This window comes from Theropithecus gelada, chromosome 2 (assembly GCF_003255815.1).
Source record: "Theropithecus gelada isolate Dixy chromosome 2, Tgel_1.0, whole genome shotgun sequence".
Classification (NCBI taxonomy): Eukaryota; Metazoa; Chordata; class Mammalia; order Primates; family Cercopithecidae; genus Theropithecus; species Theropithecus gelada.
In genome coordinates this window covers 122,726,229-122,740,719 of record NC_037669.1, presented here as the reverse complement: position 1 = coordinate 122,740,719, position 14,491 = coordinate 122,726,229, and the positions used below count along the sequence as shown (strand labels likewise).

The 14,491-nt window shown below is 40.9% G+C and overlaps 1 protein-coding gene across 1 annotated transcript in view; it reads left to right on the top strand.

The window, feature by feature from the left end:
- The first annotated feature begins 5,233 nt into the window (after positions 1-5,233).
- The window catches only part of LOC112619377, a 300,154-nt gene continuing 290,896 nt past the window's right edge, over positions 5,234-14,491 (top strand). Inside the window, exons 1-2 of the mRNA XM_025377369.1 lie at positions 5,234-5,456; positions 5,959-6,522. Of these exons, the coding sequence (XP_025233154.1) occupies positions 5,234-5,456; positions 5,959-6,522 (787 nt within the window). The remainder of the gene's footprint in view (positions 5,457-5,958; positions 6,523-14,491) is intronic.

Below are 14,491 nucleotides of genomic sequence, written 5' to 3'. Positions count from 1 at the left end.
CAGGATTTCAGTTGAGGAAGGAACTGCTGATGTAGTGGAAATAGCAAGTGAACTAGAATTCAAAGTGGAATCTGAAGATGTGATTGAAATACTGAAATCTCACGATCAAACATTAAAGAGTTGGCACTTATAGATGAGCAATGAAAGTGATTTTTTTCAGATGGAAACTACTCCTGATGAAGATACTTTGCACATTGTTCAAATGACAACAAAAGATTTAGATTATTACATAGCTTAGTTGATGAGGCAGCCACAGCATCTGCAAGAATTAACTCCACTTTGGAAAGAAGTTCTGCTGTGAGGAAATGCTGAAAATAGTATTGTATGCTACAGACAAATCTTTTGTGAAAGAGAGTCAATCAATGGGGCCAACTTTATTGTTGTCTTATTTTAAGAAATGTCCACAGCCATCCCAACCTATAGCAATTACTACTCTGATCAGTCAGCTGCCACTAACATTGAGGCAAGAGCCTCCACTAGCAAAGAGTATGACTTGTTGAAGGCTCAGTTAATTGTTAGCCTTTTTCTAGCAGTATTTTTAAAGTAAAGTATGTAACTTTTTAAAAAATATAATGCTATTGCACACTTAATAGTCTACAGTATAGTGTAAATGTAATTTTTATATGTACTGAGAAACCAAAAAATTCATGTGATTCACTTTATTGGGTGGTCATATTCATATATATGAATATAATATTCATATTATTGTGGTGGTCTGGAATTGAACTTGCAGTATCTCTAAGGTATGTCTATAAAAGAAACTCAAACAATTCAATAGGAAGAAAACAAATAACCCGATTTTTAAAAATGGGCAAAGGACCTGAATAGACATTTTCCCAAGAAGACATAAAAATGTCCAACAGGTGTATGAAAAGTGACTTAATATTACTAATCATCAGATAAATTCAAATTACAACCACAATGAGATATCACCTCATACCTGTTAGAATGACTATTATCAAAAAGGTAAAATATAACAAATATTGGAAAGGATATGGAGAAAAGAAAGCCTTTGCATGCTGTTGGTAAATTAGTATAACCATTATGGAAAAGTGTATGAAACTTCCTGAAAATGTTAAAAATAGAACTACTGTATGTTCCAGCAATCCCACTTTTGGGTATATAGCCAGAATAGTTAAAAGCAAGATCTCAAAGAGATATTTGAACATCCATGTTTATTGCAGCATTATTTATAATAGCCAAGAGGTGGAAACAACCCAAATGTTCATTGACAGATTAATGGATAAAGAAAATTTATATACATACAATGGAATATTATAAAGCCTTAAAAAGGAGGAAATCCTGTCATATGCCACAATATGGATGAACCTCAAGAATATTATGCTAAGCAAAATAAGCCAGTCATAAAGCAACAAATACTCTATGATTCTATTCTTATGAAGTATCTAAAATAGTGAACATAGAAACAGAAAATAGAAAGGCGGTTGCCAAGGGCTGGGAGAAAGGGAGAGGGAGAATTAGTATTTATGGATATGGATTCAGTTTGCAAGATAAAAAAGTTCTAGAGATCTGTTGCACAACAATATACTTAACAGTACAGAACTATACACTTAAAAATGGTTAAGATTATAAATTTAAAGTTACATATTTTTCACCCCATACGCCCCCAAAAAAGCATTATCTGTGCAAAGTACAGTTTCTAAAAAAATACGTATTTGGGCTAATCTTCCAATTCTGTTCTAATAAATACATATAATTCCAGATCTGATCATTCCATTTAACTCAAATATGATTGGGAAGTCTTTATGACCAATGAGGATTGGAGTGCTGAGAAATTATGTATAAATCACTAGCCATATATTTCATGAGTTTTATGAAGAATTTATTATTTTTCATAAAAAGAGAGAGAGAGAAAAACTATGGATTTGGAGGGGCAGAATTTAGTGGCAGATTAAGCCAAAGGGAGAATGATTATTCACATCTTGGTGTGACAATCTCAGTTGGTTCCCGGGTGAATTTCGTTCTATTTTGCCTGACATCAAGATTTCAATGTGCATGGCTCATTAGTGCTTGTAGGCATTTTTACAATGGCAATTTATTACACTTTCAGGTGACAGAAGCTGTCCTTTAAAGAATTGCTTTCTGACCTCCTCCTCTTTCAACCTACAACACCTGCTGAATGAAGTGGCCTGTACTCCTTTCCTGTCCCCATATAGACACTGGAACTTTTTGTGTGCAGGAGAGCAGGACTGAAAAGCTTTGGCTGGAAGGTTTGTAGCAGCCTGCTTGTTGAATTGCCATGGATCAACAATTTCTCAATGAGAAGAAGATAGATGAGAAGATCAAGTATTTGGTAACTGTAAAGCTTCAAGCAGGAACTCAAGAAGATTTTTAGAACACCTGGTCGGAATTTATTTTTTTTAGGTAAGCATCCCCTTTTACAACCAGCATACATAAAGCATTAAATTGGCTTACCCCACCCCTTCCTAACAAGAGAGAAGCTGGTTAGATTTATTACTCCTTTGATACAGGTCTGGAGGGAGAGTGAAGTGGCATGTGGAATTCCCATGAAAGACTCCCTTAAAATCTTTAGGACTCCTTTTAGATAGAATGTTTGTCTTCAATTTCTAACTCATTTTTAAGAATCTGTCTAGATTGAGATTGTGAAAGATCATTAACAAAAATAAAAATAGATAATGTTTCTGGATTTTTTCTGTAATATTTATGTCCAAAGAAGGGATATCATCAACACAAAACTTTTTATTCTCTTATTTTTAAAATTGGTTTTTGTGTAACTGGCTCATTCTCTTGCTTGGTTAAATTTAAAATTTATTTTCCTTTGACAATAAAGGCCGAGTTAATTGTTCTGTCTGTGTCTGCCTTCATTTTGTGTGTCCATAACAACCCCCAAACACCAAACTGCATTGTTCTTATAATATGGAAGATTATAACTAACAGGTTTCATAATACTTTGTTTTTTTAAAGATATAGCATACCCGACCAATCGAACCAAATAACCAGTTATTTCAAGATTGTATGAATATACTGCAGAAGGGGAGCTGATTTCAAATTAGTGTTTTCAAGTTCATGGCAAAATTTTAACACTTATGTTAGAAGAGTATATTTCATTTAATGATGTTGCTTACATGACATTGTGTTCATATTATTATCCATGCTAGAATAATTTGAAATAAATCTCACTTTTTGAAATGTACACTATTCATATTTATTCTGTAGCATCCTAAGTGCTTTAAATATTCATCTATAGTAAAAAATGTGCTTTGAAACCAATGTATATAAAAGGAAAATTTTCTAATTTATGATTTTCAATGGGCTTAGTTACTTCCCACGTACCTAAGCTGTCCTTTACTAAACAACTATGCAATCAGATGATTTACAAACATTCTTGTATTTCTATTATTCTTTAGCTTTTAAAATAGTTCTGAATATTAGCTGTGGCTTACATAAAACTTAGCCTTGTAATAAATGTGATCTATTATTTATGCAAGACTTTCAGTGATATTATGAAAGAGAATGTTTAGAAACTTTTTACATTCCAGGAGGGAATGAAATTGGTTGGAGATACATCCAAGCAGAGTTAAAACTAGTTCAGGAGCAAATAAAAGCTTAGCAAGTCAAAGGAAATTTTGGGGTACAATTAATTTTTACTGTCATCTCTAGGTATGCTATAAATTTGTATTAAAATAATTAAGATCAAACTGTAGGGAAACAATCTGGAGTCTTTACATTTCATTCAAAAGACAAACAAAAAATCGAATCAATGGAGACGATTATTATTATTTTTTTACCTATAGCTATATCCAGATAGGGAGAAAAACAACCCCACCTTATATAGTTAGTACACTCAATTCAGAAACCACCATTTTTGTGTATTAGTCAGTTTCTCTTCTTTCCTTGTTCCCCCACAGTGCCCTGCCTGCCTTGGTCATTTCACTGTTCATTAGCATCTCACCAGAAGAGGAAAGAAAAAAAAGAGGAGTTGAAATTAAGCAATCAACTTTGTTACTTGTTTAAAAAGGTGGCAAAGAGGTTGAGTAGAAGTTAGAAGAGTTAAAAATATATTTTTAAATTGTCAATGTGTTTTAGCAGCCTATGCTAGGCCTGTTAATATTAGAACTAATTAGTTAGCCAAGTTACAATGCATCTCTACAGTAGATAATCAGCACTGTCACCAAGTCCACTGTCTCTGGGGTTACAGAAGGCCTGGCTGATGTATATCTGGCATTTAGAAAGAGAAGTCAGAATGAATCTTTTTTTTTTTTTTTAATGAAATAAGGGGGGTTAGGTAATGATTTCTATTGTGGAAAGAGCTAAAAAATTATGTTTGTTAAAGATATTTGTCAAAGGATAAAGATGTTTACTTATGTACTTGTACCTGTGGCTTTTTTAATTTACTAAATTAAACTTCAATTTTAAAAGAAGTAAAAGATACAGATATGTCTCAGAGAAATAGAAGATACTGTAGGGTGGCCTGAATTCCATATTCTGAAACTCAAGAAGAGCAAAGTCACAGAATGCTGAAAAATTCAGGAGTAGTTTGGTTTTATCTCACCTCCATCTTTTTTTTCCTTTTCAGAGAAATGACACAAGTTTGCTTCTCAATCCCTTCTGTAAAAGCCCAATTGGGCCGGGTTTGGTGGCTCACGCCTGTAATCTTAGCACTTTGGGAGGCCGAGGCGGGCAGATAACGAGGTCAGGAGACCATCCTGGCCAACATGGTGAAACTCCATCTCTACTGAAAATACAAAAAATTAGCTGGGCGTGGTGGCGCGCGCCTGTTGTCCCAGCTACCTAGGAGACTGAAGCAGGAGAATCGCTGGAATCCAGGAGGCGGAGATTGCAGTGAGCCGAGATCTCGCCATTGCACTCCAGCCTGGGCGACAGAGCCAAAAAAAAAAAAAAAAAAAAAAAAAAAAAAAAAAAAAAAAAAAAGGAAGAAGAAAGAAAAGGGAACAAAGGCTCAAAACACTGAAACTAAGAGCCAGATGGTTATTTCAAATATGCAGGACAAGAGGAAGCCCACATAACCATTTGGGAAAGATCCTTTTAGGGCTCCCAGAACTGAGGAAATCAGGTGGTACCACTTTGAGTACAGTATTTGACATGAATGAGTCACTGGAGAGCCACTTTTGGTAAGTTTAGGAATCAAAGAAAAAAGTCGCTCCGCTGCAGATTGATCCATTTTTTTTTTTCAGGGATAAACAGCAGATTATGGCTTCGGAGTCTGGGCTGTCCTTTATTGGAGGGCACGATGCACCATAGATTTTTATTTTCACGAAACAGACTCCAGAGGTTTGTGGCCTTCCAGACAGCAGCTGGCACCGGGCAGAGGCACAGACTACGGCCTGAGCTGCTGGCGACTGCCTCGCGCTTGGCCGTGCGTCCCTGGCTGCGCTGGCCAGCACCGCAGCCAGAGAGCTTCCCATTCCGGGCAGGAGGGGCTGTTCCTCCTTATATTTGGGGGAAAGGAGCTGGTTTGAAGGAAAGGAGGGATTAAGTTTGTAAAAGCGTTGGCTCCTCCTTATAACTCTGGTGCCTAATGGGGATGAGATGATAGCCAAATAAAACGAAGAGAGATGACCCCGTTTTGAGTGAGGAGGATTTCTGGATAAGCCGGCGATGTGTCCTGCAACTGTCGATTTGGCAGATTTGACTCAATCAACTGCCAGTTGGTTCCCACTTCAAACACACCTCCCTCAGCCTACCGCTCTGACCAGCTCCCCAGACTCGGGGTGGGGAGCGAGCAGAACAAGAGAATCAAAAGTCAGCCTTCTTTTGGTCTCTGCTCCTGCACAACTGGTTTGGTTCTGAGCAGGCTGATGTTTGAGAGGAAAAGCCAGGACTGCTTGGGCTCTTTGGCGGGATTTGAGTGTGTGTGCTGGGAGGGGGGAGGGTAGAATGAGGTGGGAGCAGAGTTAGGCTGAGTACTGAGCGAAGCCCCTTATTTTGCGTCCCAGCTGCCCTTCCCGTCCCCAGCGCCCAGCCCCCGCCGCGGCTGGGTGAAGAGGAGGGGGCGAGGAGGGCGCAGGGCGTGGGGGACGCCCAGCAGCGCCTCGCGTCCGCGGTGGCGGAGGGGCTGTCTCTTTAAGCGCTCCGGAGGGGTTGGGGCGGGAGGGCGGCGAGCGCGTTTCCATGGCACCGGGGCTGCGGGGGCTGCGGGGCCGCTGGGCTCACTCGGTTTCAGTCGCTCCCGGCGGAGCAGGGGCATGCAGCTCAGCGGCCACCGAGCCTCTGGGGCTCGCCCGGCCGCTCCTCTCGCACTCCCAGCTGCCTCTGACGCCTGTCGGGGCCAAACTACTGCCGTTCCCGCCGCAGACAGACGCACCGCGCCAGCCTCGCGAGCCCTGCACCAACTTCTGCCCGAGGAGCCCAACTTCTGCGCCGGGTTCGGACTTGCGGAGCCGGAACGGCGCGCCGCGCGCAGCCGGGGCGGCGGCCAGGGCGGATCAGCCTCGCCGAGACGTCCTCGCGACTGTGCTTCTGCGTCTGGGCGGTTGCCGGCTGGCCGCCAGGAAGCGCCCTACAGCTCCGGTTGGGCATGTAAGTGGCGCCGGCGCGCTCCGGAACGCTTGGAGAGAGCAGACAACAGTGTGCCCCGCCCCACGCCGGACCTGGCGCGGACACCGCGGGCCGAGTCCGGGAAGGGATGGGGGGCAGGAGGTGCGGGCAGACACCTGCGGGGGCTGCGGGCTGTCCGGGCGGAGCGAGGCGGAACGCAGTCCCCAACGCGTCCTTGGGGAGCGCCAGCCCGGGAGCGGAAACCGCGACCGGGGCCGGTGTCCACCCGGTACTTTCTCGGGGCCTGACAGATTCCCCCCATCCCCCCACCCCGAGGTTTGGGTGTGTGCATGTGTGAGCGCGTATGGTATGTGTGCATTTTCTTTAATTTTCTGTTTGAAGAGTAATTGGCTAATGACTACCACTTTGTGAAAGGGTTGTGAATGAAATCCTGTCGAACAGTGAGTTTGACATTTTTTTTCTTTGTAGAGACCAATGACTTCGTGCACATGTTACCTTTCTTTCTTTTTTGAGAAGTATCGCCGAGTCGGACGGAGTGGTTTATTCCACAGGTTTGACGAGAGGCAAATCCCGGCTCATCTGCCGAAGTGAGGAGCTGGGGTGATGAGTATGTGAAGGATTGAGTGCTCGGCCACTTAGCTACTAGTCCCCTTATTAGAGAACTGAAGAGTTAGTAGGAAGGTGACTCAAACGCATCGTCTCAGGATGGGCATGGTTTCGTTCCGGATTAGAAATCATGAAAGCTAGGAGATAATTTTTGTCACCGTGTCAACCATAGCGAGGAGCTCATGGGAAGTCTAAGTCTTTACAAATTGCCTAGTCCTCTTGACGGGCTGAAGTTTCACCTGAGTTCTGTAGCATCAGCGGAATCATCATCGAACCGCCTGAGAGAGAAGCCAGATCTAATTCTGCTTTTCGATTTCTGCTCCTGAGCGGTTATGAATAGACACCAGAGTGTTTGAGCATTTAAACATTTTTGCCATTTTGCTCCTACTTTGCTTCACTTTTGCCTTTCTGAAATGTGAATACTTTATTATAGAAAAATGGCTTAGATAAGTACACAAAGCCATCCATAGATCTCTGGGGCTTTACTTTTTCCTGTAAGAAAAATTCGATTTTGGGGTTCAAATTACATATTTCATTTCTTTCATGTGAAATTCAATCTTGACACATGGCCAGGGTATCAGTGGCATCTCAGAACTTCTTTTCTACATAGTTTGTAAATATGTATTTGGCGAAAATGCCACGTTTCTGGGTATGTGATTTCTCTTGAATTGATGTGTCTTGTTTATTTTGAAGAGAAGGTTGATTTAGACTTTTCTTCTTCAGTTTATCTCAGAAAACACATCCCACTTTGGATAGCTTGTGCATGTGTAAGCCTGCACTTCTTAGAAACTGTCTTTTAGAAAGCTTGCAGAGTAGCCATGCTCTTAGCTTTATAAGTGCCTTTATTTAAGTGGATCCTATGTTGGCTAATTAGCGACAAAATCACCCATGCACCCTGAGACAAAACAGTCCCTTTGGAGAGAAACAGAAATAACAGAAATACCTACATCACTTTTGACACTGTTTGACTGTTTTACCTCAGGTTTCAATATTGACTCTTTTGTTGAAAACGCTGGAGGGATGACACTGCATTTTTTTTTTCTTTTAAGGATACTGCTACTGCAGCTCACTTATTTATCAAGTGAGATGAGATCAGATATTTAAAAATATATAAATTCTTAAGTGTTAGATGCTTTTTCCAGGATGTTATTGAGATCAGTCTGATGACTCTTAGTACTTTCTGAAATCTTGATGGGAAAAATCCAAATTTTGTAGTTCTCCTTGATATTAGACATAATGGTGGTTTCTTCAGCAGGAATCGTGTTGGGATTTAGTGCTAGGTTTCTTTAGATGCCTTTGCAATTGTAGGCATGTGAAATGTAGCAGCGTATAGATAGCACTTGGCTTCCGCATACCTGCCTATCTATTAAATTAAAGAGAATTCTTCCTGAGATTTGTATTGACCTCTGAGGTCCAAATCAGTGAGAGCAGGCTTCTAATGAGGTGAAGACCACTAATGAGAATGCATCATCTTACTGACTGGCACTTATAGGTCATTAACACAAGTAAAAGTTTGATGTAGCTAAACTTGTTCTTGAACAAATTTTGGAGCTGGGGTGACAAGTGAAAATAGGAAACAATTGTGCAGCTAACCAACAGTCAGCCTAAATTTAATGTATTGTGTTTATGGTGCATTCCTCCGAAGGTAAGCTCATTTTCAAAGAATTTTTTTTTTTTTTTAAAGAAAGCAAAAGGTGAATGACATATGAATATTCCAACTCTAATGATAATTGATCTGATGACCTTGTCTTATCACATTTAGGAAATCGTGAATAATTAGTATTAGGCAGATTCATAGAATCTGTACTTCAGGAAGAGTGCCTAAGTACCTGTTACTTACGGAGGCATTAGAAATCACAGGTAATAATTATCCGTTTGAATTCTTACATGCCAGGCAAATTTCTAGCTACTTTACATGTATTATTTCATTTAATCCTGGAAATGCCCTATGAGGTAGGCACATTATCATGCCATTTTATGACAAAGAAAGAGACACAGTAAGGTTAAGTTACCTTCCAAAAATTCAGAAGATCTGGGTCTAGGCAGTTAGATTCCAGAGCTGAAGTTCTTAACACGTGTAATCCATTTCAGAAGGCTCAGGCCCAACCTCTGCTTTTAAGAAGTTCCTTTTAATCACTTCAATGCGTTTTCAGTAGGAATAGGGCTGGTACTTCTACCTAGTGGTTGAGATACCTGTGCCGCCTTTTTTGATTGTTGCCATAGTTATAGGGTTATGTTGGCATTCTGTGGTGGGTATAGGGAGAGGTTGGCATGCTAATTGTCCTGCTATGGGTAGGATAGCTCCTCACAAGGAAGATCTGATTTATCTCCTCCTTATTGAGACTCTTCATAGGAAATTATACTCCTCTCTCATGGCTGTAAGTATTTGAGTATTAAAATGAGGGGGTAGGTTTAAGCTGGGTATTATAGAGTGAGAGAAGTTATCTGAGGCAAGTGCATTAAAAATTGGAGAGTTGTAACTGGTAATGGCATTTTGATAAAGGGATATTGAAGAGTTTACTTATGTTAATGGTACTCTGCAAATATTTTCTAAAGGATTAAATAGGAGGAAATAAACTGTACTCTGGATCTTTGAGACATCAAAGGAAAATGATTGGCTGTAATGCACTCTATTAAAATTTATCCTTTAGAATGTACTCTTGTAAATACTTGCATAATTATTTTTTGCATCCTAATGAAAAGTAGTAAACATGGGAGTGTTGCAGATATCATAGCAAGCATGAATGAATAAAGGAAGATGAAGTAGCTTAAGCTCCTGGGACATGTGATACTTGGATTTCTCTGATATCTGGAGGGAATTTTTAAACAATATGGCCACTTTGTGACTCAGCAGTAGTCTAAACTGTGTAGGACATTTCACTCCCATCCCCTAAGATAGTACAGGCAGTTTTGACATACAGATCCCTAGTATGTCTGATATGAAACTGTCTGCCCTTCTCCCATGACACGCATACATGGAACTATGTTTCACTGCTTAATTACAGGCTTAATTACAGGCTTCTGTAGTTAATACGGAAATTTAGGGTCAGAGAGAGAGTGACAGTGAGTTAGATTTTATGAAGAACCAATGGATTTGGAAATAGAGCCGGCCAATAATCTATGATAATAATTCGGAATACTGAAGGAGAGGTGACAGAGTTGTCTATTGTCCCCCCCCACATGCTGGAATTTGTTTCTTTTTATTATTATTATTTAAACTTTTGATATTATACAGCCTGAAATTGAGCTGTCTTAGTTCATTCGGGCTGGTGTAACAAAATACCATAAACTGGGTGGGTTTTAAACAACAAACATTTATTTCTTATGGTTCTGGTGACTGAGAAATCCAAGATTTCTCAGAATCTTGGATTTTGGTAGATCTGATGTAGAGCCTGTTTCCTGGTTCACAGATCTAGCTTTGTCCTTACGTGATACAAGGGGTAAAGGAGCTCCCTTGGGCATACATTAATTTCAGTCATGGGGGCTCTACCCTCATGATTTAATCACTTCTCAAAGGCCCCATTTCCTAATACCATCACATTGGGAGTTAGGGTTTCAGCACAGAAATTTTAGGAGGAAACAAACATTCAGACCATATCATGAGTGAACTAGAGATATCCAGGGCTAATAATAATCCCTTATTTATTTACTTACTTACTTAGTTGTTTTTGAAACAGAGTCTCACTCTGTCACCCAGGCTGGAGTGCAGTGGTGCGATCTGGGCTCACAACAACCTCTGTGTCCTGGGTTCAAGCGATTCTCATGCCTCAACCTCTTGGGTAGCTGAGACTACAGGCACATGCCAACCACATTAAGCTAATTTTTGTATTTTCAGTAGAGACAGGGTTTCCATGTTGGCCAGGCTGGTCTTAAATTCTTGACCTCAAGTGATTGCCCACCTCAGCTTCCCAAAGTGCTGGGATTACAGGCATGAGCCACCACACCAGGCCAATAATCCCCTTAAACTTACAAATAATTTAAGCATAGTCTGGGTTTACTCATTAATTTAAATTAATTGGAAAAGGGTTCTTTTTCTTTTGAGGCCAGGCACATTAAATGAGCAGAAAATGAATTTGAGAAGAGAAGGCCATGTGTATTCTCTATGGGTAAAACATTTTTTAAAGCAGTTTGTGTATTAATATCTTCAATCCTAACAACAATCATATGAGGTAGATAACACCATCATCTTTTCAGATAAGGTCACTGAGGCATAGAGAGGTGTATTAGTCCATTTTCACACTACTATAGAGAACTACCTGAGACTGGGTAATGTATAAAGGAAAGAGATTTAATTGACTCAAAGTTCTGCATGTCTGGGGTGACCTCAGGAAACTTACAATCATGGCAGAAGGTGAAGGGAAAGAAAGGCATGTCTTACATGGTGTCAGGAGAGAGAGAGTGAGAACAAGGGGGCAACTGCCAAACACTTTTAAATTATCAGATCTCATGTTAACTCACTCACTGTCATGAGAACAGCAGGGAGGAAACTGCCTCCATGATCTAATCACATCCCACGAGGTCCATCCCTCGACACATGGGGATGTCAATTTGAGATGAGATTTGGGTGGGGACATAAAGCCAAACTGTATAATTCTGCCCCTATTCCCTCACAAATCTGATGTCCTTCTTACATTTCAAAACATAATCTTGCTTTCCCAATAGTCTCCCAAAATCTAAACTCACTTCAACATTAATTCAGAAGTCCAAGTTTAAAGTCTTACCAGACACAAGGCAAGTTCCTTCCACATATGAGCCTGTAAAGTCAAAGGCAAGTTAGTTACTTCCAAGATACAGTGGGGGTACAGGCGCTGGGAGAAATTGGCCAAAACAAAGGATTACAGGCCTCATGCATATCCAAAACCCAAAAAAGCAGTTGTTAAATTTTAAATCTCCAAAATCATCTCCTTTAACTCCATATCTCATATCCAGAGCATGCTGACACAGGAGATGGGCTCCCAAGGCCTTGGGCAGCTCCACCCCTGTGGCTCTGCAGGGTACAGCCCCTGTGGCTGCCTTCATGAGCTGGTGTTGAGTGCCTGCAGTCTTTCCAGATGCATGGTGCATGCTGTTGGTGATGCACCATTCTAGGGTCTGGAGGACAGTGGCCCTCTTATCAAAGCTCCACTAGGCAGTGCCCTAGTAGGGACTCTGTGTGGGGGTGCCAACACCACATTTTCCCTCCTGACTCCCCTAATGGAGGTTCTCCATGAGGGCTGTGCCCCTGTAGCAGACTTCTGCCTGGACAATCAAGTGTTTCCATACATCCTCTGAAATCCAGGCAGAGATTCCCAAACCTCAGCTCTTCTGTGCACCCTCAGGCCCAACACCATGTGGAAGCTTCCAAGACTTGGGGCTTGCATTCTTTAAACCCATGGCACAAGTTGTACCTTGGGCCCTTTTACCCATGGCTGGAGCAGGAGTGGTTGGGACTCAGGGCTCTATGTCTCAAGGATGCACAGAGCACCAGGGCCCTGGTCCTGGCCCAGGAAACCATTCTTCCCTCCTTGGCCTCTGGGTCTGTGATAGGAGGGGCTGCCATAAAAATCTCTGAAATGCCCTGGAGACATTTTCTGCTTCACTTTACTTATGTAAATTTCTGCAGCCACAACTTGAATTTCTCCCTAGAAAATGGGTTTCTCTGTTCTACTCGTGGTCAGTCTGCAAATTTTCCAAACTTTTATGCTGTGCTTCCCTTTTAAACATAAGTTCTGATTTTAGATCATCTCTTTGTGAATGCATATGACTGTATGCTTTTAGAGAAAGCCAGGTTACATCTTGAACACTTTGCTGCTTAGAAATTTCTTCTGCCAGATACCCTAAATCATCTCTCTCAAGTTCAAAGTTCCACAGATACCTAGGGCAGGGCAAAATGCCCTAGAGATTTGAGCATTTTTACTAAAGCATAGCAAGCTAAAGCATAGCAAGAGTGACCTGTGCTCCAGTTCCCAATAAGTTCCTCGTCTCCATTTGAGTCCACCTCAGCCTGGACTTCATTGTCCATATCACTATCAGCATTTTGGATAAGACCATTCAACAAGTCTCTAGGAAGTTTCAAACTTTCCCAGATCTTCCTGTCTTCTTCTGAGCCCTCCAAACTATTCCAAGCTCTGCCTGTTACTCAGTTCCAAAGTTGCTTCCACATTTTCAGGCTATCTTTATAGCAATACCCCACTATCCTGGTACCAATTTTCTGTATTCATCTGTTTTCACATTGCTGTAAATGTGAGACTGGGTGATTTATAAAGGAAAGATGTTTAATTGACTCACAGTTCTGCATGACTGGGGAAGCCTCAGGAAACTTACAATCATGGCAGAAGGTGAAGGGGAACCAAGGCACATCTTACATGGTGGCAGGAGAGAGAGAGAGAGCAAGTAGAGAACTGTCAAACACTTTAAAACCATCACATGTCATGAGAACTCTCACTATCATGAGAACAGCATGGAGGAACAACCCTCATGATCCAATCACCTCCCACCAAGTCCCTCTCTCGACACATGTGGATTACAATTTGAGTTGAGATTTGGGTGGAGACACAGAGTCAAACCATATCAAGAGGTTAGGTAACTTTCATGAAGTTTCATAGCTGAGAAGTGGTAGAACAGGGTATGGACCCATCCTGTCTAGCTCCGAAGCTCTGTCTATAATCACCATACTCTGTGCTGTTCCCTTTACCTTTGACTTTTCCTTCCTATGCTCTCAAACTGTGAGACTCTCTGATCTTGTTACTCAGTCTGGATCTGTTTACCTAAATTCAGCAGTAGCTGCTCTTGCTCCTGTTCTCCCCAAGTAGATTCAAACCTTTGCCCTTTACTGTTAGTAGTCAATTCCAGTTCATACTTTATTGATGATATTGACATTTTATTATATGGATTTTCTCAGTGTCCGTGTCCTCAGTTTTAATATTATTTACGTATGTTTACTTTTCTTCTTTCTTCTGTGTTTCACAGAAATATATTTACCACTCTTGTTTCAAGATAATCCCTCCCTATATGTTTCGATCCCATTTTAAAAATATTTTCTCTGTCATTTCTTTTTTTATCTTTCATTCCTATCTCTTTCCATTCCACTGTTTTTTCTCTTCTTCCAATCATATTCAGGTCTTCCATTCTACATCTGTCTCTACCTATGTCTGTAAGATGTTTTGTCTATATACAGGTCTGTGTTGACTTTGCTTCGTCTTTCCTTCACCTTCCATTGCTGAAAAACAGCTCATTAATGCTGCTTCCTTTGTTTTTTTCTAATCATCAGTCATTTAACCCATTGCACTATGGCCTTCTCTGCTGAATGTCCTTTTCAGAGGCTACCCTCTTTTCAGAATTTGCCCAACCTTTATTTTTCCATAGCATATGACATTACTAATTCCTATTTTCTACTTTTTTTACA